This window comes from Macaca thibetana, chromosome 3 (assembly GCF_024542745.1).
Source record: "Macaca thibetana thibetana isolate TM-01 chromosome 3, ASM2454274v1, whole genome shotgun sequence".
Lineage (NCBI taxonomy): Eukaryota > Metazoa > Chordata > Mammalia > Primates > Cercopithecidae > Macaca > Macaca thibetana.
The window spans coordinates 115,854,143-115,879,270 of NC_065580.1; the positions used below are offsets into that span (position 1 = coordinate 115,854,143).

The following is a 25,128-nucleotide window of genomic DNA, read 5'->3' on the forward strand; positions in this document are numbered from 1 at the left end:
CAGGGCTGTGCCCGGCAGGCCTGCGAGGCTGAGGATGGAGAGGAGGCGGAAGCGTCTCAGTGCTGGGTGCCTGCGTGGCTCCTGCTGAGGCTCCTCAGAGGGAGGGAATGCTGTTGGCACTGAGCAAGGCAGGCCGCTGTGGAGGGGCTCGGAGCCGGAGGGCACGATGGGAGGGGTGGGGCTTCTTCCCCTCTCCAGCCTGTTTCCTCGCTTGTCAGTGGGATGTTCTACCTGATTCTACGTAAGATTTAAACTCTGCTCTTTTGCTTTTCGTTTCAAAGCAGATGGGAGGGGCATGGGAGGGACTGAGGGATGAGTCGGGGACCCTCACACCATATTTCTGGAACATGGTCTCTCAGACATAGGGGTGTGCCCAACAGGTCAAGGGCCAGCTGGGGTTGGGGTCAGGGAACATCCAACTGGAGGATGAGAATGAAAGTCCTACTTATTCCCTCAGTCCAGACAAGGAAACTGAGGCCTAGGAAGGGGTAAAGACTCTCCAGGATGGCATAGTTTGTTTTGAAAAATCCAAACATTTATTCTTTTCTCTTGGGGGAAAAAAGAAAATGCTTGACTTACACAGCTAAGGGAGAAATAAGAAGACAAAAACCAAGAAAGAATGCCACATGGTCCCCTGGGCCGCCTATCTGTGTAAGAACAAGGGGACTTTCTGGGTACCTCAGGAGGACAGCTTGTTTCTTTAAGCCAATGTGGAAGACTCTTTCTGGGGTGTTGTTGGAGCAGTAGGGGGAGGGAGAGAGACCAGGTTGGGGCCCTGGTGGAGACAGCAGTGTTTTCGCAGCTGTAACCCTGCTGTTCGCTGAAACATAGGTCAAGACTCAGCAGCGTGCCCAGGGAGTAACGTGAGGGGCGCAGCAGGGAGGCCTGGGTGTTGGGGAGGCTGTGCCAGCCCTGGCTAGTGCTCCTGGAGGGAGTTGCTTGTTCAGTGGCAGTCCAGGCCTGGACGTGGGCCTACCCAGGCTCAGAGGCCAGGCACCCTTACTAGGGAGGGTGAGGTGAGGAGGAGTGGAGGGAGGGGGCCCTGCTGTCTAATCCGGTCCCTTCTCTTCTGTCCAGGAGCGGCTCCTTATGAGCCTCCTGCCCCGGAACGTTGCCATGGAGATGAAGGAGGACTTCCTGAAGCCCCCTGACAGGATTTTCCACAAGATTTACATCCAGAGGCACGACAATGTGAGGTAGGGCTGGTGTTGACCCGGCACAGCGGGGAGCCTGGGAAACTGAGGTGTGGAGGTAATGGTGAAGGTGGGGAGGTAATGACAGAAGTGGGGAAGGAATGGATGGAGGTGGGGAAAGAATGGGGGTGTGGAGGTAATGGTGGAGGTGGGGAAGTGATGTTGGAAGTGAGGAGGTGATAGGTGGAGGTGAGGAGGTAATAGGTGGAGGTGAGGGGGTGATAGTGGAGGTGTGGAGGTGGTAGTGGAGGTGAGGAGGTGATAGTGGAGATGTGGAGGTGGGGAGGTGATGTGGGAGGTGATGGAGGAGGTGAAGGGGTGATGGTGGAGATGGGGAGGTGATGGTGGAGGTAAAGGGGTGATGGTGGAGGTGAGGAGGTGATGGTGGAGGTGATAGTGGAGGTGTGGAGGTGATGTTGGAAGTGTGGAGGTGATAGTGTAGGTGTGGAGGTGAAGGGGTGACGGTGGAGGTGTGGAGGTGACGGTGGAGGTGTGGAGGTGACGGTGGAGGTGTGGAGGTGATGGTGGAGGTGTGGAGGTGATAGTGGAAGTGTAGAGGTGAAGGGGTGACAGTGGAGGTGTGGAGGTGATGGTGGAGGTGAGGAGGTGATGGTGAAAGTGGGGAGGTGATGGTGGAGGTGAAGGAGTGATGGTGGAGGTGGGGAGGTGATGGAGGTGAAGCGGTGTTGGTGGAGGTGGGGAGGTGGTGGTGGAGGTGAAGAGGTGATAGTGGAGGTGGGGAGGTGATGGTGGAGGTGAGGAGGTGATGGTGCAGGTGTGGAGGTGATGATGCAGGTGAGGAGGTGATAGTGGAGGTGGGGAGGTGATGGTGGAGGTGGGGAGGTGATGGTGGAAGGTGAAGAGGTGATGGTGGAGGTGGGGAGGTGATAGTGGAAGTGGGGAGGTGATGATGGAGGTGAAGAGGTGATGGTGGAGTTGGGGAGGTGATGGTGGAGGTTAGGAGGTGATGGTGGAGGTGGGGAGGTGATGGTGGAGGTGGGGAGGTGATGGTGGAAGTGTGGAGGTGATAGTGGAAGTGTAGAGGTGATGGTGGAGGTGGGGAGGTGATGATGGAGCTGGGGAGGTGATGGTGGAGGTATGGAGGTGGTCTTGGAGGTGCGGAGGTGATATTGGAGGTGTGGAGGTGATGGTGGAGGTGAGGAGGTGATGATGGAGGTGGGAAGGTGATGGTCGAGGTGGGGAGGTGATAGTGGAAGTATGGAGGTGATAGTGGGGGTGTGGAGGTGATGGTGGAGGTGGGGAGGTGATGGTGGAAGTGTGGAAGTGATGTTGGAGGTGTGGAGGTGATGGCGGAGTTGGAGAAGTGATAATGAAAGTGAGGAGATGATAGTGGAAGTGTGGGGGCTGATGGTTGAGGTGGGGAAGTGGTGATGGAGGTGATAGTGGAGATGATAGTGGAGGTGCAGAGGTGATATTGGAGGTGTGGAGGTGATAGTGGAGGTGAGGAGGTGATGGTGGAGGTGGGAAGGTGATGATGGAGATGGGGAGGTAATAGTGGAAGTATGGAGGTGACGTTGAAGGTGAGGAGGTGATAGTGGAGACGTGGAGGTGATGGTGGAGAATGGGAGGTGATGGTGGAGGTGAGGAGGTGATGGTGAAGGTGAGAAGGTGATGGAGATGGGAGGTGATAGTGGAAGTATGGAGGTGATGTTGGAGGTGAAGAGGTGATAGTGGAGGTGTGGAGGTGATGATGGAGGTGGGGAGGTGATAGTGGAAGTGTGGAAGTGATGGTGGAGGTGTGGAGGTGATGGCGGAGTTGGAGAAGTGATAACGGAAGTGAGGAGGTGATAGTGGAGGTGTGGGGGTGATAATGGAGGTGGGGAGGTGATGGTGGAGGTGAGGAGGTGATGGAGGTGGGAAGGTGATGGTGGAGGTGGGGAGGTGATAGAAGTATGGAGGTGATGATGGAGGTGTGGAGGTGATGGAGTTGGAGAAGTGATGATGGAAGTGAGGAAGTGATAGTGGAGGTGGGGAGGTGATGGTGGAGGTGATGGTGGAGGTGGGTAACTGATGATGGGAGTGAAGAGGTGATGGAGGAGGCGAGGAGGTGATGGTAGAGGTGGGAAGGTGATAGTGGAAGTGCGGAAATGATGGTGGAGGTGTGGAGGTAATGGCGGAGTTGGAGAAGTGATAACGGAAGTGAGAAGGTGATAGTGGAAGTGTGGGGGGTGATAGTGGAAGTATGGAGGTGATGGCGGAGGTGTGGAGGTGATGATGGAGGTGTGGAGGTAATGGTGGAGTTGGAGAAGTGATGATGGAAGTGAGGAGGTGATAGTGGAGGTGTGGGGGATGATGGTGGAGGTGGGGTGATGGTGGAGGTGATGGTGGAGGTGGGTAACTGATGATGGGAGTGAAGAGGTGATGGAGGAGGCAAGGAGGCGAGGAGGTGATGGTGGAGGTGGGGAGACAGGGGGAGTGTGTACAAAGGGTCTCAGTTGTGAAGGCAGATGTGGTCAGGAGGTTCAGGTGGACAACTGCCTAGCAGGGAAACAGGTCCCACGTGTAGAAGGGCTGTTGGCTTCTTGGGTGATGCATGTTACAGTTATCTTTCCCATTTCTTATTTCAGTATGCTTACACTTCCTCTGTTGACTGGAGAGGGTAAAAATATCTGTCCCTAAAACTGGCTTTGAGCAGTGACATTTTGGGCTTCAAATTTGCCATGTCAGAATAGTAGCTGAGCATTGAGCTAGTTGGTGCCAGGTCTGGGATATGTGTGCTCTTCTGTCTTACTCTATTCATTTCCTGATAGCCCTAGGAGGCAGGGATTGTTCCCATTTTATAGGTGAGGAAACTAAGCCTTCAGAGTGAACCAACTTGCTTTAGGCACTCTGAGGCTTGTTTGTTTTTAAAGATTCTGTTTAAAAGTATTTATTTTATTAAATTGTGAATTCCATTTAAAAATAATTTTCATGCAAGTATAATGTGCTTAGAATGGTCGAGTGTTGCCTATTTGGGATTAATGCTTTACGTAAATATCACTGAGGTAGGAGATGATGTTTGAGGGACCTGAAGCACTTTCCTTTTCTGCTGTTTTTTGCTGGCCCTTCTGGGTGTTGGTGTCAGGCCTCTCTGCCCATTTGGCCTCTGAAGATGCAAAAGGTCCATAGAAACTCTCATTCTTTCTTATGTTGAGCACCACAGACTGGGTCCCTGCAAACCAGCCCTCATTCATTGGAAATGAGTTGAGGTTTGTGGGTCCATCAGAGTCAGTCGTCGTTGTATGCCAAGCCAGTATGGCTAATTGCTGTCTCGTTGAGAGCTCAACAGTCACTGTTCTGAGCACATGTGTTCACTGCCCATTGTCATGCTGTTAAGTAAGGACCCGTGTTGTCCTCCTTTTGCAGAGGAGGATGCTTAAGCAGTGTGGGGTGAAGGCCCAAGTGGGTGGAAAGTAGCTGAAGAGCCAGCATTTGAGCCCAGCATGACTGCAGAATTTGTGCTCAGCAGCTCTCTGCTAAGTACTTGGTTCTGTTTAATATCATCATGCTTCTGTGAACTGCTGGCATTGTCACCTCCATTTTATAGATGAGGAAATTTAGGTTCAACAAAGTGAAACGTACGTATGACTCCCTGGCCAGTGAGTGGCAGGCTGGGACAGGACCTGGGATTAGCTGACACTAATGTCTGCCTTGACTTTTCTCATTTCTCTCACTGCCTCTTGTTACAAAATAAGGAATGACACACTGACCGAGTCCCCTGATGGGAAGAACAGACCACCAGAATAATCCTGGGAGCACCTCAAGGGGAGCCAGAGCCTCTCCATACTGCAGGAAAGGCATCAAAAGTCAAGAGCCTTTTGACAGCTAGAGCTGGCAGACATCACTGACCCTTTCCCCTGCTCAGCATAGAGTGAACTGATGAAAAATCTCAGCTCTAAGCTTCCCTCTGGGGAGAGAAGGAGTCAGTGTGACCACTGCCCCAACTTTTATGGGGCTGCCCAAAGAACAAGCATCTGTCTCTCCCCTGGATCTCTTGATAGGTCTTGTACAGTCGGGCTACCCAGGAGAGAACAGAGGTGGTAGTTTGGGGTGATAGATACCATAGCTTCCCCCCACCCCCCGCTCAACACAGAGTGAGCAGACAAAATTAACAGCTGCCTGCTTTTCTCTCAGGAGAGAAAGGGTTGGTAAAGCATCAGAATCTGTGGGTGATTGGTGAGAGTCTTCTCCTGTACAGGGCCAGCCCATGAAGACTGAGAGAGGTACCTGCTTTGTCTAAATCTCAAGGCACCAACACAGAGTTAAGGAAGATTACGAATTAGACAAAGATGTTCCAAACAAAGGAATGAGATAAATATACAGAAACTGACTAATGAAACAGTTATATAATTTACCTGATAGATAATTTAAAATAACTCCCATAAAGATGCTCATTGAGGTCAAAAAAATAATGCATGAACAAAGTGAGAAAATAGAAAATATTAACAAGTGCCAGAGAACATGGAACTGAAGATCACAATTACTGAACTGAAAAATTCACTAGAAGGATTCAGCAGAATAAAGAACCAATGAACTGGAAGACAAGTCACTGGACTCACTGGAAATAATTCTGTTAGAGGGGCAAAAGGAAAAAGAAATAGAAAAGACTGAAGAAAGCTTAAGAAAGTTATGGGAAATCATTAGTGGACCAATATACACCTTATGGGAGTTACAGAAGAACAGTGAGCAACAGGACCAGAAAGTTTGTACACACACACACACACACTTTATATATATATATATTTTTTTCATCATATATTACATATATGATGTAAAAATGTATTGTTAAATATGAATATATATACACACACAGTGAAAATTTCCCAAATCTGGTTAAAGAAATGGACATGCAGTTACAAGAAACTCAGATGACACCAAATAAGATGAACACCCCAAAATTCACACCAAGATACATTTATCCAAATTCTCAAACGTCAAGGACAAAGGAAGAATTTTGAAAACAGAGAGGAAAAAGTGACTTGTCACATACCATACAGCCAGCATAAGATAATGGATTTTCCAGCAGAAACCTTGCAGGCGTGAAGGGAGTGGGATGATATATTTCAAGTGCTGAAAGAAAAAAACTGCTAAGCAAGAATACTATGCCTAGCAAAAGTCTCCTTAAAAACATGAAGGAATAAAGACCTCCCCAGACAATTAAAAGCTGAGGAAGGAAGTTCATGACCCCTAAACCTGCCTTACAAGCAATACAAAAGGGAGTTCTTACATTGAAATGAAAGGATGCAAAACAACAACACAATAGCATAAGAAAATATGATACTTATTGGTAAAGATTTATACATCAACAAATACAAAATACTGTATTACTGTAATTGTAGTGCATAAATCACTTTTCATTCTAGCATAAAAGTTAAGAAAACTAAAGTATTAAAAATAACTGAAAGTATCTTAAAATATATACTATATGAATAAATATAAACTGTGACAACATAAAATAAATTATGAAGACGTTAAAGTGTAGTGTCTGTATGTGATTGAACTTGTTATCAGCTCAAAATGGACAGTTATAGTTTTTATAAGAACCAAGGTAACCACAAAGAAAAAAATAGCTATAGAAACTACACAAAGGAGAAAGAAAAAGGAATCAAAGCACATCAAAGCAAAAAATTAACATAACACAAAGGAATTCAGAAAGAGAGGAAAAAACAAATAAAGAAATCCAAGACAAATAGAATACATTTAACAAAGTTACAATAGTAAGCCATTCCCTATCAATACTTAAAGTGTGAATGGATTAAACTCCTCAGTCAAAACACATAGCATGGCTGAATGGATAAAAACAAAACCAAAACCAAGCCTAACTATATGCTGTCTATTTAAGGATGTACATAAACTGACAGTGAAGGGATGGAAAGAGATAGCTCATACAAATGAGACCCCAAATAGAGCAAAGATGGTTATGCTTGTATCAGAAAAAAAGGGACTTTAAGTCAAAAACTGCCAAAAGAGACAAGAAGTCTTTATTATGATAAAAGGGTCAACTCTCAGGAAGATAAAATAATTGTAAATATGTATGCATTCAGCATAAAAGCACCTATGTATATAAAACAATCATTGACAGAACTGTAAAAAAAAACAATAGTAGTAGGAGACTTCAATAGTCTACTTTTGATAACAGACAGAGCATCCAGACAAGATCAAAAAGAAAGCAGAGGATTTCAATAGCACTATAGACTAAATAGACCTAACAGACATATAGGGGACATTACAAAACTCAAAAAGCAGAATACACATTCTTCTCAAGTGCACTTGGATCTTTCTCCAGGAAAGGTCGTATGTTAAGTCACAGAACAAGTCCTCACAGTTTTAAGAATTATATCAGATATCTTTTCTGATCACAGTGGGATGAAACTAGAAATTAATAACAGAAAGAAAACTGAAAAATTCATAAAAGTGTTGAAATTAAAAACACATTCTTGAACAATTATTGGGTCAAAGAAGAAATCAAAAAGGATATTAGAAAATACCTCCAGGCTGGGCATAGTGGCTGACACCCGTAATCCCAGCACTTTGGGAGGCTGGGGTGGGAGGTTTGCTTTAGCCCAGGATTTCAAGACCAGCCTAGACAACATAATAAGACCTCGTCTCTACAAAAAAATTTAAAAATTATCCAGGCATGGTGGCATGCACCTGTAGTCCCAGCTACTCAGGAGGCTGAAGTAGGAGGATTGCTTGAGCTCAGGATTTCAAGACCAGCCATGAGCTATGAGCACACCTCTCTACTCTAGCAGCCTGGGTGACAGAGAAAGACCCTATCTTAACAAAACAAAACAAACAAACAAACAAAAAAACCTGAAAATACCTTCAAACAAAAGAAAATGAAAACACAACATACCCAAACTTAAGGGATGGAACAGAAGCAGTAATAAGAGGGAAGTTCATAGCAATAAATGCTTACATTAAAAAAGAAATATATCAAAGTAACAATATTAACTTTGCACCTCAAGAAGCCAAAAAAAAGAACATATTAAGCCTAAAATTATTAGAATGAAGGAAATAACAGAGATGAGAGCAGAAATAAATGAAACAGAAAATAAAAAACAATATTAAAAAATGTACAAAACCAAGAGTTGCTTTGTGAAACAGTAAATAAGATTTTGACACGTTCTTACCTAGACCGAAAACAAAGAGAGAAAACTCAAATCAAATTGTAAATGAAAGAAGAGATATTATAACTGAGGCCACAAAAATGAAAAAGGATCATAAGAGACTACTGTGAACACCAACAAACTGTATAACCTAGGAAAATTTGAAAAATGTCAAGAAACACAACCAACCAAGATGAAGTCATTAAGAAGTAGAAAGTTTGAACAGGCCGGGCGCGGTGGCTCAAGCCTGTAATCCCAGCACTTTGGGAGGCCGAGACGGGCGGATCACGAGGTCAGGAGATCGAGACCATCCTGGCTAACACCGTGAAACCCCATCTCTACTAAAAATACAAAAAACTAGCCGGGCGAGGTGGCGGGCGCCTGTAGTCCCAGCTACTCCGGAGGCTGAGGCAGGAGAATGGCCTAAACCCGGGAGGCGGAGCTTGCAGTGAGCTGAGATCCGGCCACTGCACTCCAGCCCGGGCTACAGAGCGAGACTCCGTCTCAAAAAAAAAAAAAAAAAAAAAAAAAAAAGAAAGTTTGAACAGACTTGTACATAGTATGGAGATTGAATCAGTTATCAAAACCCAACAAAGAAAAGTCCAGACCCAGATGGTTTCACCAGTAAATTCTACCAAACATTTGAAGAATTAATGGCAGTCTTTCTCCAAGTCTCTGAAATTGAAGAGGAGGGAACACTTTCAAACTATGAAGCCATCATTGTCCTGATACCGAAGTCAGACAAGAACACTACAAAAAAAAAAAAAAAAAGAAATTATAGGAAAATATCCCTGATAAATACAGATTCAAATATCCTCAGCCAAAATACTAGCAAATGCATCCAGGATCACATTGAATGCATCATACACCATGATCAATTGAGATTTATCCCTGGAATGCAAGGATAGTTCAACATGCAAAAATCAGTTAGTGTGATAACAACATGTTAAGAGAATAAGGAATACAAATCATGTGATCATCTCAATAGATGCAGAAAAATATTTGACAAAATTTGACACCCTTTCATGATAAAAATTCTCAACAAATTAGGATTAAAAAACCCCTCAACAAAATAAAGGCTATATATATGACAAGCCCACAGCTAGGATCTTACTCAATGATGGAAAACAGAAAGCTTTCCCTCTAAAATCAGGAACAAGACAATGATGTCCACCCCCACCACTTCTATTCAACATAGAACTGGAAGTCTTACCCAGAGCAATGAGAAAAGAAAGAACAGCAACAAAAAAAGGCCTCCTAAATGGAAAGGGGAAAACTAGGAAGCAGAAGGAAAACAGGCAACCCATGGGAGGGGTGAGTGAGAGTCTTTCTGAAACCCAGTTTCCCACTGGAGATCCAGGCAATAGGAGGGCACCTTCACCCTCCTAAGTTTTGAATCCATCTTAGGAAGCAGCTGGGAGGCCATAAGCAGGAACTGCTCCAGGGAGGGAACTTGCCCTGGGTCCCACACCCATTCTACAACCTAAGTGGCTACAGCAAGATGCCATTTTTTAAATCCTAGCTTTTAGCAGAGTGTGCATTGTTTTGGGATCCAGCAGTGCCAGTCATAGGCATTCAGGAAACTTGGGCTATTTGCTTGTGGAACTGGAGCAAAGCAGGGGTGGGCTCCTGCAACTGTAACTGAGAAGCAATCATGGTGTGGTCTGCAGCCACTGGCACTGGCAAGCAGGCACCACTCCTGGGGCTTAAGCAGGATGTGAATTGCCACGGAGTCTTGGTCTTGAGTTGGGTAGGGGCTCGTATGGCCTGGGGCTGAGTTGCTGGCTAGGCATGGACTGCCCGGGTCTGAAGGGTTCAGCTGTGACAGGTGGGCCTGGGATGTGAGAGGGATGTGTTTACCCCATCTGCTGGCCAAGGCTGTGACTGCTGGGGCTGACCCCACTTTCCCCATGGCAGGACCAAACTCTTAGAATTTGATAAATGAATTCAATCAAGTTGGAGAACAGAAAATCCATGTACAAAAATCAGTAGCATTTCCATACACTAGTAATGTATGAGCTGAAAAAGAAGTCTAGAAAGCAATCCCAATTACAGTAGCTACAAAAAATAAAATAAATATAAACAAGGATGTAAAAGATTTCTACAATAAAAACTGTAAAACAATGAAAGATATTAAAGAGGACACATAAACATTGAAAGACATTTCACATTCATGGATTGGAAGAATATTGTTAAAATGACCATAATACCCAAAGTGATCTACAGATTCAGTGCAATCTCTATCAAAATGTCAGTGACATTCTTCACAAAAATAGAAAAAAAAATTCCAAAATTCATATGGTACTACAGAAGACCCTGAATAGCCAAAGCAATCTTGAGCAAAAAGAAGAAAGCTGGAGTCATTGCATTACCTGGCTTCAAGATATACTACCAACCTATATTAACTAAAACATCATGGTACTGGCATGAAAACAGACATATAGACCAATAGAACAGAATGGAGAACCCAGAAGTAAATCCATGTAATTTTAGCCAACTGATTTTTGACAAAGATGCCAAGAACATACATTGGGGAAAAGACAATCTGTTCAATAAATGATGCTGGGAAAACTGGGTATGCATATACAGAAAATGAAACTAGACCCCTATCTCTTACCATACACAAAAGTAAACTTAAAATGGATCAGACATAAATATAAGACCCAGACTATGAAATTTCTAGAAGGAAACATAGTGGAAATACTTCAGGATATTGGTCTGGACAGATGTTTTATGGCCAAGACCTCAAAAGCACAGGCAATGAGATAAAAACTAGAGAAATGGGATTATATCAAACCGAAAAGTGTCTGTACAACAAAGGAAACAATCAACAGAGTGAATAGACAACAGGAGAATGGGATAAAACATTTGTAAACTATTAATTTGACAAGGGATTAATATCCAGAATATACAAGGAGCTCAACTCAATAGCAAGAAAACAAATAATCTGATTTTAAAATGGGTGAAGCATCTGAATAGGCATTTCTCAAAAGAAGACATCCAAATGGCCAATAAGTATGTGATAGAATGGTCTACATCACTAATCATCACGGAAATGCAAATCCAAACCACAATGAGAATCATCTCACCTCAGTAAGATTGGCTGTTATCAAAAAGACAAAAACAAATGCTGGTGAAGATGCAGTAAAAAGGGATCTCTTGTACTGGTTGGCGGGAATGTAAATTAGTACAACCATTGTGGAAAATAGAGTGGAAGTTTCTTAAAAAGTTAAAAATAGAACTATCATGATCCAGCAATCTCAATACTGGGTATATATCCAAAAGAAAATAAATCCGTATGTCAAAGAGATATCTGCTCTCCCTGTTCATTGCAGCACTATTCACAATAACCTAGATGTGTAATCAACCTAAGTGTCCAACAGCAGATGAATGGGTAGAGAGAATGTGGTATATTTATAGGATGGAATACTATTCAGGCATAAAAAATGAAATTCTCTCATTCATGTCAACATGGGTGTGCCTGGGTGACATTATATTAAGTGAAATAAGCCAGTCATAGAAAGGTAAATACTGAATGTGAGCCAAGATTGAGCCACTGCAATCCAGCCTGGGCTACAGAGCGAGACTCCGTCTCAACAACAACAACAAAAAACAAAAACATAAAACAAAAAACAAAAACAAAAACAAAAAAACTACATAGTCTCGCTTTTATATGGAAGCTAAAATAGTTTATCTCTTAGATGTAGGCAGTGGAATAGTGGTTACTAGAGGTTGGGAAGAGTAGGAGGAAGGAAGCCATAGGGAGAGATTGGTTAATGAGTACAAAATTACAGGTAGATAGGAGAAATAAGTTCTATTGTTCTATAGCATGTAGGGTGACTATAGTAAACAATAATTTATTGCACTTTTCAAGTACCTAGAAGAGAGGATATTTGAATGTTATCAACACAAAGAAATAATAAAAATTGGAGGTACTGGATATCCTAATCACCCTGATTTGATAACTGCGTGTTGTATACATATATTGAAGTAGCATACCATAACCCATAAGTATGTACATTTATGTGTCAGTTAATATATATATGTGCATATATACAAATATGCAACACATATAAGTAACAAAAAAGAAGGAAATCTTGCCATTTTCAACAATATGTATGGAGCTGGAGGACATTACTGTAACCTAAGTAAGACAGAAATATCTGCATGATCTCATTTGTATGTGGAACTAAAATAGTCAAATTCATAGGAGCAAAGTAGAATGGCAGTTGCTAGGGAATGAAGGCAGAGGAAAATGGGGTGATGTTGGTAAAAGAATACAAAATTTTAGTTAGGCAGCAATAATAAGTTCTGGAGATCTAACATACAGTGTGGTCACAATATTTAACAATACTGTATTGTATACTTGAAATTTGCTCATGCACAGGTAGCTGTGCAGAGGTAATGGCTATTTTAATTACCTTGATTGTGTCAATTATTTCAACCTATGTAGGTTTATCAAAACGTCAAATTGTACACCACATATACACATGAGTAAACACAATTTTTATGTCAGTGATATCTCAATAAAGGTGTTAAAAGAAAATGTGTTATGTACATAAAATGAAATGTTGTTAAGCCTTAAAATGGAAGGAAATTCTTCAATATGTGACAAAATAGATGAAACTTGAGGACATTATACAAGTGAAATAAGCCAGTTACATAAAGACAAATACTGCAACATTACACTTATATGAGGTATTTAAAATAGTCGAAATCATAGAATTAAAGAGTGTCTTTGTGGTTATAGGGTCTTGGGGGAGGAAGAAATGGGGAGTTACCAGTCAGTGGCCATGAAGCTGTAGATATCTGCTGTACAATATTTTACCTGTAGTCAACAATAATGTAGAGTACACTTTAGAAAGAATTAGTGAACTTGGTAGCTCAGTTGAGATTATCCAGTCTGAAGAACAGAATGAAAAAAAGGATGAAGAAAATGAAGAGAATGTCAGAGACCTAAGGGACACCATCAATCGTATCAGTACACACATATTGAGAGTCCCACAGGAGAGGAGAAAGAGAAAGGGGCAGAAAGAATATCTGAAGAAATAATGGCCATAAATGTCCCAAAGTTTTTGGAAAACATTAACCTATACGTCCAAGAAGCTGAGTGCACTCCAAGGTGGGTAGACTCAAAAAGACCCATACTGAGACATGTCATTATCAAACTGTCAAAAACCAAAGACTTGAGGACAATTTTGAAAGCGGCAAGAGAAAAACGACTTACCATCTACAAGGCATCTTCAACAAGGTTATCAACTGATTTTTCATCAGAAACCAGGGAGGCCAGAAGGCAGTGGAATGGCATGTTCAAAGGTTGAAATAAAAAGATAATTCTGTATCCAGCAAAAATCATAAGGGCAGCACCTGCTGTTCCCATCACGCATAATCCTCTTCTCCCAGTGTCTGTGTGTCCCTTTCCCCCGCTCCCCTCCTTCAGGACCCCCATGAGCAATCCTAGTTGACATATACACAGGTCCATATCTGACTTCCCTGCTTTTCCATAGTTAGTTACATGTGTCACCTTTGATGCTCTCTGAATGTTTGCTCCTTCCCTGAATAGAATGGAGTCTTTCTGAGGGCAGTGAGGTTTATTCAGATCCTTTTTTTTTGAGATGGGGTTGTACTGTGTCTGCCAGACTGGAGTGCAGTGGCATGCTTCGGCTCACTGCAACCTCCACCTCCCAGGCTCAAGCGATCCTCCCACCTTAGCCTCCTGAGTAGCTGGGACTGCAGGTGCATGCCAACACACCTGGCTAATTTTTGTATTTTTTGTAGAGATGGGGTTTTGCCATGTTGCTCAGGCTGGTCTTGAACTCGTGGACTTAAGTGATCCACCTGCCTTGTCCTCCTAAAGTGCTGGGATTACAGGCATGAGCCAACATACCCTGCCATGAATCTTATTCACTGCTAAATCCCAAGCACCTAAAGCAATGCCAGCACATATAGCCCTCAATAAATATTTGTTGAATAAGCAAGTGAATAAATGAATTAGAATACTTAGAAAGTATTATAAATGATTATAAATAATCACTGAGCTCTTACTAGGGGCAAGGTATGACCTGAACTCTAGTCTTATTCCCATTTTACATGGCGGACATGCAGAACAGTTGGATAAGTTGCTGTCAGTGGTGAAGCTGGATAGTGCCCTTTGGAGTCCAGGCTCTGAACCCTGTCCCCCTCCTGTCCCTGCTGGCTGGCCCATCTTTGGAGATACCCTGTGTTGTGAACAAAATAGGTCATTTTCTTTTACTTTGCGTTTATTTCCTATAGTGGTGCTGGGGGCGTTCTGGGTTCAGGAAGCCTCAAAGTTACAGAAAAAGCCGAGAACACTTTGAAAAAATGTGATTAAATGATTGGGACCCTGTGGAGAGATATCTTAAAGCTACAACATTTTTACAGACAAAAATATACAATTAAATTTTCTTTCTGATATTTTCAAAGAGCATGTTTTAATATTGCAAGAAGAGAAAACAATTGGAAACATCTTTTTAAAGTCTTATTATTCCAGAAAACTTGAAAGTTCTGCCCTGTGGGTAGACACTGTGTTGTTTAGGGCTCACCCCAGTGCTATCATAAATAGACACTCAGTACATAGAGGCTTTGATGCAAGACAGTGTGTTTCCTGCTGTCATTGCAGACTGAGGGGGCAGCCCCTTTGCCCAGGAATTCGGGGACTCCCTCCCTTTTCATTGTGAAGCATTGACACCACACTCGGGGCCCGCGAGTTTCCTGCATTCAGGGGGCAGAAGGGGAATATAGGGGTGTGGAGGGGCCCACATGCTTAAAAGCACATCACTTCTGCTCGGTGCCACTGGCCACATCGTAACCTCCTCAAGAAGGAGAGGCAGGTCTAGCGGAGGGGAGATGGGCTTTCCCTATGTGGTGTGAGGGGTCAGCATGGGGGATGGCGAGCTGTGAATGGCCTCAGCATTTACTCCCCCGGTGGCCAGGCATTCTGTGGCTTTTCTGAGCCTCAGTCTTCTCACCTATATGATGGGAACCAGGAAGCCTTCATTTCTAGTCTGCATTGAGGAATAAATGGGGTGATTGATTCTACAGTGATTTGGAGATGTAAACGTCGATATACTTCTAGGAATTATTTCCTGAGTGACTGGGAGAAGGGCAGCCTGGCACCCCTTTCTCTTGCAGCATCCTGTTTGCTGACATCGTGGGTTTCACGGGCTTGGCATCCCAGTGCACGGCCCAGGAGCTGGTGAAACTCCTCAATGAGCTCTTCGGCAAGTTTGACGAGTTAGCCACGGTAAGTGCAGCGTTTTTCTTTGTTCGAATTAAATTAGAATTGCTTCTGGAGTGATGATATGCCAGTGGATTCTCTGTATTTGGACCATGAACTAGACTGATTGCTAAGCATTTCTTCCAGCAAGGTTATAAATCACCTGTTGGTTTTAGCCTCACCATTCATTGATTCCTTTCCTTGGACCGGAACCTTGCATTTACCAGATAAGAAAATGCTTGCACAAGCACGGCCAGCATGCTGTCGAATCAGGACTTCCATGCAGAAGGCTTCGTTGTGCAGGCCATATGTAGATATGGGTCTGCCCTGTGCACCATCCTGCTGCCATTGTGTCCCACTGCAAACAGAGCTGGTGATTGCAACCCCTCGTTCTGGGCTCTACTGGAGCGGGCCTGATGCTGGGTCTGCCACCCTCCTGGGATTGAAACTTGTCTGCTGGGGGCCCAGTTGCTGATGCCTCCTGATGCCCGGTGCAGGCAGTGACCACCCTTGCGTGCTGGGGTTTTGAAAGACCTTCCTTGGATCAGTCACATCTGGCAGCCACGTTCTGCTGAACGTTGGGCCAAGGCCATACCAACAGCCTTGGCTTGTAATGCGCATGTTTGGAAGCAAAGATGAGCAAGCCAGCCAAACCTCCTTGTACAGAGGTTTGCGCTCCTGGGACTTAGTCACATTGGCCATAAGGCTTCTGAGGGACTGGCACTGTCACCCTTTCTCCCCACAGAATGTGCTGTGTTTAGAGACAGGACATGTGGGACTGGGATCTGAGCTGCAGAAGCCAACAGATGTTGCAGGCCCAGGGAGAGCACATCTATTGCATGGCATCGATATCCTACCCCTCCTTTTCCTCTGCTGCCCACGGGTACATTGTACTGCTCATCAGTCATCAGATTGAAAGCTAGAATGTGCCCTGGTTGCATGTGATGGAACTTCCCCTCTTGCCATTCACCTGGCACATCCTCCCTGAGATTTTCACGCCCAGCCTGTGCAGGAAGGGTCGGCTTCTGCAGGACGGCTGACCGTGGACACAGAAAGTCTCCTCTTTCTAAGGGGGAAGGGGAGGAGGGAGTCTGGTGTCAGGAGAGCCCAGGATGTGATGCTTTTCAGGGCCACTGACCCACCTGAGTTTCCTTGGACCCCAGACACCTAGCATCCCTGCCCTGTGAGGGTGTGAGAGGAGCACAGTGAGATGGAGCCAAGTTCAAGTTCACCTCTTGTCCAGCCTCCAGGTGGTCAGGGAGGGGCGCTGAGGTCAGTGTGAGAGGAAGGGGCAGTGAGCTCTGTTCAGCAAGGCAGAACCTTTTCAGAGGAGGTGGCAGTGAAGCATCTTGGGGGAAAATGTGGATGCTCCCTCAATGAAGGAGGGGAGAGGAAGGCACCTTAATAGGGGGCTGGCTTGTGCAGAGTCCTGAGGGGCATTCTGAGCACAGGGCAGGGCTGGGCAGGACAGAGCCAGGCGGTAGTCACATGAGCTGAGGCCAGTGAGACTTGCCATACGTGGCAGCAGTTAGGGGGACCCACTGGAGGTGGGAGAAAACTTGGGAGCCTGTTGCAGACACCTGATGAGGGAGAGAGGTTAAGGTAGGAGGGGTAGGGGGGAAAGAGGGTGGGCATGGGGGATTTTGGACACTACTCCCTTTGGAAGATCCCTGTGGGGAAGAAAAGATCTTGAGATCCAGTTGTAAAGTCACTGTTTAGTTTTCCAGTAAACAGTGGAAAAGATCCGCACCTTTTACTTTTCCAAGAAACAGTGGAAAAGTAAACTGACTTTACAACTGGATCTCAAGACCTTTTTTTCCCCACAGGAATCTTTGTGGGCAGTGACACCCCGTTGATAGCCTGGGCCAATGTTCCACAGCAGCCCGTTTGGGAAAGCCCACTTCATCTTTCTGCTGGGCAATGCCCTTGCAGAGCTTCTGGTCTGCAGTGCCCTTGCAGTCTTATCTGGGCCGTCCACTAGGCTTGTCCCCTGGACTGTGCAGCCAGTGTTGTGTCCTGGGCCTGCTCCTGCTTCCCACCCCTTCAGCAGGAAGCTGGTCATCTTGGGAGCTTTTCTCTGGAGGGTCCCGCTTGGCCCCACCTGGGCCTTTTCTCTCTCACTGTGCTTGGAGCTGGTGCTGGGTCCTCCACTCCTACCATCTGATTCTGTCTTCCTGGCAGTCCTGAGATCAGTACCTTTGTCCGTGAGGGGACAGGACCCACGTTGGGCCAGCGCAGGCCCTTTGCAGTCCTGCTGTAGACTCCCTAGGGCTCTCGTTCTCTTATGAGGCACCTTATTTCAGCCCAGTTGCTTTGCAGTTTCTTCATTTGATAAAGAAGTGCTGGCTCCTAGGAGAGGCTGAAGGTGTCACGGAGAGCTGCCTGCTGCTCATGGTGCTGGGCTGTCACCCTGGTCCCAGGCCTTGGCATCTGCTGTTCCTTTCTATCTGTGCCACTGTCCAGGGTGTATGGGTGGGGGCTCTGGGCCTGTTTCGAGGCATCATCACATGCTCTCTCATCTAGTGTTTCCATGTTCCAAGTGACTCCTTGAAACCTACTTGGCTCTTTCGCCAGGATACTGATTCATGCCTGGGATGCTGGCTTACATACTTTTATCAAGAAGAATGTGCATGCATCAGAGAGTGGGTGATGTACATGGTGGAGAGGCCTGATGGGTCAAGTGGAGTGAGAGATGTGTTGAGATGTGTGTGCCTGTACATACGTGTGTGATTGTGCACATGTGTGAGCATGCATGTGCACACATGTGTACACATGAATGTGTGAACATGGGTGTGCATGTGTGGGAATGTATATGAGTGAGCCTGTGTGCCTGCAAATGCATGTGCGTTATGTGTGCAGGTGTGTTACATGTGTGAGTGCTTACATGAACACACGTGTGTACGTGTGTAGGTTAGCATGCATGTGATATATATATGAGTATGTATGTATGTGTGTACCTGTGTGACTGTGTATCTGTACATGCATGTAAGTGCCTGTGTGTCCCCTGTGGGTCACCACCTTTGGTTGGGAACATTCTCCTGGAGTCCTTTGGCAGCACGGAACACTGTCACCTCATGAGAAATGGGGACTAAGCTGACATGATTTTGTGTCAGGGGATTCTGTCCTCTTGACTTCCCATGTGTGCACAGATGTGTGTATTGCGGACACCTGCTGCAGCACAAAGACCTGCACTCTGCTATCTGTTCCTCCCAGTGACCATGCAGGATTGTGGTGTTATCCCATGTCCAAGAGAAGGAGACTGAGGGTCAGGGAGGACCAACTACTTCCTAGAGGCTTGGTGGCTCTGGACCCAGCAGCCCCTAATGTGAGGCTCTCTGCCTGGGGTTAGCTGACTAGGTCTGTGAAGGGCAGATAGTAAATATTTCAGGCTCTGTGGGTTACATATGGTTTCTGTTGCAACAACTCAACTCTGCGTTGGAGCATGGAAGCAGCCACAAATACTTAAACAAATGGGTGTGGCTGTGCACCAGTAGAACTTTACAAAACAAAGAGTGGTCCACGGCCTCAGCGTGCCAGCCTCTGCTCTAAACCATGACACCTGAACAGTGTTACGTTTAAAGACATCCATGCGCCCTGTCTTTGCTTTGTGGCTGCCCAGCAGCTGGGCAGTGGCTGACGTGTTGGCCTCTGGGTGGTGGAGTGTCCTGGGAGTCAGCCCCATGGAGCCTCCAGGTTGTACTGCTGGCCGCCTTTGTTCTTGGGGACGCTGTTTCTGCATAGCAGGGCTGACAGTGCTGGCAGAGGTTAGGATATCATTACAGCTGCAAGGTGCCTTCATGTAGCCCTTGAATTCCTCCAGCTGAGAGCTCCAGGTGCCCATGAGGAGCACAGCAGAGAGAACTGGACCAGCAGTCCCTGCAGCAGCATAAATAGCATCACCCCCAATAACTACAACTCTGGTGTAAAGTGGCTGCTCAGTCCCAGCAACATTTGAGTCTGAGCTGAAGAGAATATTTTCTGGTTTCTAGGAACACATTATTGTAAGTGGGATCCATCTGGATATGAAGCCCTTGATCACGTGGGAGCAGACGGGGGCTCGATTAGGGATCTCGCCAGCCAGGCAGGAAGGAGGATGGGGCCTTGCCCTAGTGCACTGATGCCATCACAGAGTGACAGCCTTGGGGTGTAGAGGGCTCGGCAGTGTGTGGGTGGGGGCACATATTGACCAGCAATTGTTTTATAGCACTAGAGGGCCAGAAGGCGATGCTCCGATGTGAGCAGATACAGGCATAAGGGGCTGGGCCTGTTTCTTCTCTTGACCCTTGCCCTCAAAATCAGGGTGGAACTTTAAGAGCCTTAGTTGAAAGTCTTGAGTTTGGCTGAACTGTGCAACATGAGGAGACAAAGGCCAAGTTGGTGACCTCACAGAAGTCTTTGTAACATTCTGGCCAGGACATGATGTCATCCTCATTCTAAGAGTGAGCAGAATGAGGCTCATGTGATAAAGCAACATCCCCAGAGCCACAGCCAGGATTGGAAGCGGTGTCATTATGGCTCCAAAGCCTGTCTTCCTAGAAGAGAACTCCTACTCATCCTTGAAAGCCCCAAAGGCCATCTTTTCTCTAGGTCTCTGCCCATTGGGCCTCTGACCTTTCACCAGCCTTCTGTGGCATGGGTGCATCCTGTCCAGCTAACCCTACTCGTTCATCACTGTATGGCGGTTTTCCAGGGAGGCACTGGCCTGTGGACAGCCCATACACATGTCTGAGTTGGCACTGAGTCCCAGTGCTGACCATGGAGCCTGGCACACAATGGCTATCCCTGCCTGTTTAAGTGGGACGGTGCCCTGCCAGTGTGTCCACTCCAGTGGATTCTAGACTCCTTGGCCTGTTACCTGAGGCTGGGGAACCTCTGATGGGGTCCACATATGAGAATGGCCAGAGGAGGGGCTGGGGTGGCCTACAATAGGCACTTGTTGGCCGGGAACCTCATTTGGAGAAGCTGAGTTGGGCTGGGAGCAGGATCAGTACCTGGGAGAGCTGGCTGTGGGTTTATTAGGGCTCAGCTATCTGCGCATGATGGCTCTGAAGAGCACCGGCCACTCCTTACCCTCCCCGTTGCTGTAAATAGGCTCCAGAATCCACTCATGGAGAGATGCATCTGCAGAGCAAGCACAAGTCTGACTGGCTGTCACCAGGTGGTAGTGAGTGCCCTGTGGGGATAGAGGGAGGATGCCAAGCTCTCCAAGACTCCCGGTGCCCACTTCGCATATGCACAGCTGTGGCTGAGCATGAGGGTGCCCCTGGCAGGCTCCTGGTGAGGTGGTTCTTTGCTGTTTCTCAGCACATGATTGAGAAGCAAGTGTCATGTCACCTGGGACACCTTAAGGTGGATTCTTGGGCCATATCCAGAACCACTCATCAGAGTCCTAGGGATAAAGAATCTGCATTTTGCTAACTGCCCTGGATTTTGCAGGCCAGAGGCTGAGAGCCACTCTCTAAAGCTTATGCTCATATACAGACCACTGGGCCTCAGAGGTGGGTCCCTTGGCATTCTCCAGTCTGACCCCATGGGTTTTCCTCACACCCTAACCTTCCAGCCAAGTGAGCCTGTCGCTTTCCCTGCATGAAGACCTCGGTTTCCACCATCCATCTCCATGCTCCTGCCCCTACTAGAGCCCCTCCAGGCCCCTGCACAGTTTACAATGAGCAGAATGGAAACACACATTTCTTCACACAGCAGGGAAAGTGTTTCCCTGTCCTGGGATCCTTGCAGAATGACCTGCCCAGACCCTACCAGAGGTGGAGGGTGAGTGGTTTCTGGGGGAAGGGCGGTATATGAGGAGGCACCCCCACCCTTCCCCAAGGCAGGACAGCCCATGGGACATGTTTTGGTGTCTTTAGGAAAATTATTAAGAAAAGTTCTCAAATGTGTTTGGATGACTTTTTGAAGACCAAGTGAATCTGTCAGTTTTCCTAGGAAAGGTTTACATAACACTCTGTTTTCCGCAACCTGGCATGCTGCTTTCTTCCAACAAACTGCACCACGTGTGGCCTAACTAGTGCCCGCCTTCCAATAATGTGTGTGAGTTCTGTGGTTCAGTACCTCTGGGATATGTTACACCTCACCAGGATTTCCATAGCAGCTCCTCGTGGGGTGAGCACGAGGAGTTCTGCTTCCTGTTTCAAATCTTTCCTCGGCTTCCCACTGTCCTTAGTGGCACAGAGGACTCCTTACTTTGCAGGTATGATTGACTGATAATGAGCTGCATATGTGTACGGTTCTGTTCGTTTGGGCATATGTACACATGTGTGAAGCCATCACCACAGTCAAAATGCTGAGCATATCCTTCAGTGTTTCCCAGACCCTTTGCAATGCCTCTCTCCTCCCACTTCTTATTTTACTCTCTCCCTGTGTCCAGGCAACTACTAATCTGCTTTCTATCACTACAAATAAGTTTGAATTTTTTAGAATCTTATATATATGGAACAAGGCAATATGTACTCTACTTTGTCTGGCTTTTCTTCACTGAGCATAATTGTTTTGAGATTCATCCAATTTGTTGCATGTGTCTGTACTTCATTCCTTTTCATTGCTTAGAAGCATCCCATTTTGTAGCTGTACTGAAGCATGTCTGTTTATTCACTTTTTGATGGGCATTTGGGTTATTTCTAGGTTTGGGTTATTACAAATAAAGCTGCTATGAACATTCATATACAAGTCTGTGTATGGATATTCAGTTCTCTGGGGTAAATACCTGGAAGTAGAGTGCCTAAAAAACATGGTAGATGTATGCTTAACTTTTTATGAAACAGACACAATGTTTGCAGAGTTATTGTAGCATTTCACATTCCCATCAGCAGTGTATGAGTTCCAGTTGCTCAACATCCTCATCAGCACTTGATGTCAGTCTTTTTAATTTTAGTTTTTTTCTAATAGGTATGTGGTGCTATTTTATTGTGGTTTTAATTTCCTATTTTTTAATGGTTGATGTGGTTGAGCATCTTTTCATTGCTTATTGGCCACTCATATATCTTTTTGGTGAAGTGTCTGTTGAAACCTTTTGACCGCTTCCTTTTATTTGGGTTGATTTTTTTTCTTTTTGTAAAGTTTTGAGCGTTCTTTATATGTTCTACATGCAAGTCCTCCATCAGATATATGATCCCTCAGACTTTGGCTTGTTTATTCTCTTAACAGTGTTGTTTGAAGAGCAGAAAGTTTTAGTGTTTATGAAGTCCAATTTATCAGTTTTTTTTAATGCATTGTAACTTCTGTGTTGTGTTTAAAAAATCTTTGCCCAAAGTGCTATAACTGTGCGTTGGCTTCCCAAGGCTACTGTGGTGCATTACCACAAACTTGGTAGCTTGAAACAAGAGAAATTTCTTTTCTCACAGTTTTGGAGGCCCAAATTCTGAAATCAGTATTGCTTGGCCAAGATCCAGATATTCGCAGAACCATACTCCATCCAGAGGTTCCAAGGGAGAATTCGTCCCTTAACTTTTACATCCTCTCTTGGCTGTTGGAATTCCTTGGCTTGTGGGCACATCACTCCAGTCTCCCTTGGTCTTGATATTGCTGCCTGCTCCTCTTCATTCTTCTATTTTCTCTCTTTCTCTGCCTTTTCTCTCTCCCTCCCTCTCTCCTTCCCTTTCTCTGTGTGTGTGTAAAGTTTCCTCCTGCTTCATTTTTATAAGGATACATGTCATTGTATTCAGGGCTCATCTGGATAATCCAAGATGGTTTCCCCATTTTAAGATCTTTAATTTATTACCTTACAAAGATCTTTGTTTTTGTTTGCTTTGTTTTGTGTTTTGCCATCTAAGTTAACATGTACAGATTCCAGAAATTTGACTATGGATGTCTTTGGAGGGCTGGGGAGGCATGGAATTTCAACCTACCACACCCTGTGAGCAGCCATCCAAAATCTCTCTGGATTTCAGTCTCCTTATTCAAAAATGAGACTAAATATGACTATTTCGATTGGTTAGTGAGAAGTAAAGTAATGGAAAGAAAAATAATAAAAAGTCTAAAGCCTCTAGCACAGTGCCTAGGATAGGGTTTACACTCAATGTATGATCATTACCATTGTTACCAGGAAAGCTGTGATCAGCGGGGTCAGTGTTTTTAAAACTATGCGAGTATTTGAAAATCCAACTTGAAAATCATTGAGACCCTCCAACATAAAGGTATGATAAACTCATTTTAAAAGTCCCATCAAGTTCTTAATTATATAACCAGATAACATTTGATGCTAGAAATTGTCCGTTTATCAGCTTTGTCTGTTTTAGAGAATTGTCAAATAACGCTATCCTTATTACCATTATAATTCAGTTGGATTCCATTTTAACTCTGCAAATGTCCTCTCATTCTGCTGTGTGCAGGAAACTGCTAATCACTGGTACGTGCATATGTAAGGAGAATACAATCTGTGACTTAGTCTGCCTCACAATCCAGCAGGGGAACAAAAGTTTTCCTTAAATACTTGTTTTATAGAGCACATACTGTATCACAAGTAAATTGAATACTATTTCACTTATTCACCATTTTATAAGCTCTGCATCCAAACTTGAAAACAAACATCGTCCACAAAAAGTCAAAGCATTAGATGCAATTATCAGATTAATGTTTAATAAGGTATAAACACAACATAGTGTATTCATAATTTTTGTGCGCCTGTGAATTTCCATAGCTTTACAAGTACACATTGTCCTAAGGAAAACTCACATGAGAAAGATACGCAAATAATCACAGTCATTTGTTTCATTTGCCAGCTATCTAAGCCAAGCCTGCATATCCCTTCATCTCAGAGTAAGGTTGCAAAGTAAATAAATATATACTTACATAGAATAAAGTAAAAATCTTTGCCTAACCAAAGTCATAGATTTTCTCCTGTGTTTTCTTCTAGGGGTTTTATAGTTTGAGGTTTTACATTTAAGTTTATAATACATTTGGGGTTAATTTTTGTATATGTTTCGAGGTATGGGTCAAAGCTGGATTTTTTTTGTTGTTATCTTGATATCTAATTGTCCCAGAATCATTTACTGAAAAGACTATCATTTCTCTACTGAATTCCCTTTCCAAAATGTTAGAAAAATCACTTGTCCATATGTAGTTGAATGTATTTCTGGATTTAAAAAAATTCTGTTCCATTAACCTATGTGTTTATCTTGACATCAAAAACCACATACCCTGGCCCTGTAGTTTTATAATGTTTAGTCTGGAATCAGGTCCTGTGTTTTATCCAACTTTATGGTTCTTTTTCAAAGTGATTTTGGCTATTCTAGGTGCTTTGCTTTTCCATGTGAATTTTATAATCAATTTGTCAGTTTCTGTAACAAAGCCTGCTGGAATTTTGTTTGGGATTTGTGTTGAATCTATGTTACCAATCTTGGGAGGATTAACATTTAAAAAATAGTCTTCTGATTCACGAACACCATATGTTTATTTAGATTTATTTAGATATTCTTTGATTTTTTTCTCAGAAAAAATATATAGAAAAAAATTCTATGCATTTCTCAGAAATGTATAGTTTTCAGTGTATATGTAGTTCTTTTTTCGTGGTTTTGTTTTGTTTTGTTTTGTTTTTTTGAGATAGGACCTCTTTCTGTTACCCAGGCTGGAGTGTAAT

The 25,128-nt window shown here is 44.6% G+C and overlaps 1 protein-coding gene across 5 annotated transcripts in view; it reads left to right on the forward strand.

The window, feature by feature from the left end:
* Positions 1-25,128, forward strand: part of ADCY1 (adenylate cyclase 1) — a 148,741-nt gene that overhangs the window by 37,609 nt on the left and 86,004 nt on the right. For all 5 annotated transcript variants that reach the window (XR_007724071.1, XR_007724072.1, XM_050783368.1 and 2 more), the window contains exons 3-4: positions 1,078-1,196; positions 15,455-15,566. Coding sequence is in view for 3 of the 5 variants with exons in the window: in XM_050783368.1 (XP_050639325.1) it covers positions 1,078-1,196; positions 15,455-15,566 (231 nt within the window). In the remaining 2 variants the exon portion in view is untranslated. The remainder of the gene's footprint in view (positions 1-1,077; positions 1,197-15,454; positions 15,567-25,128) is intronic.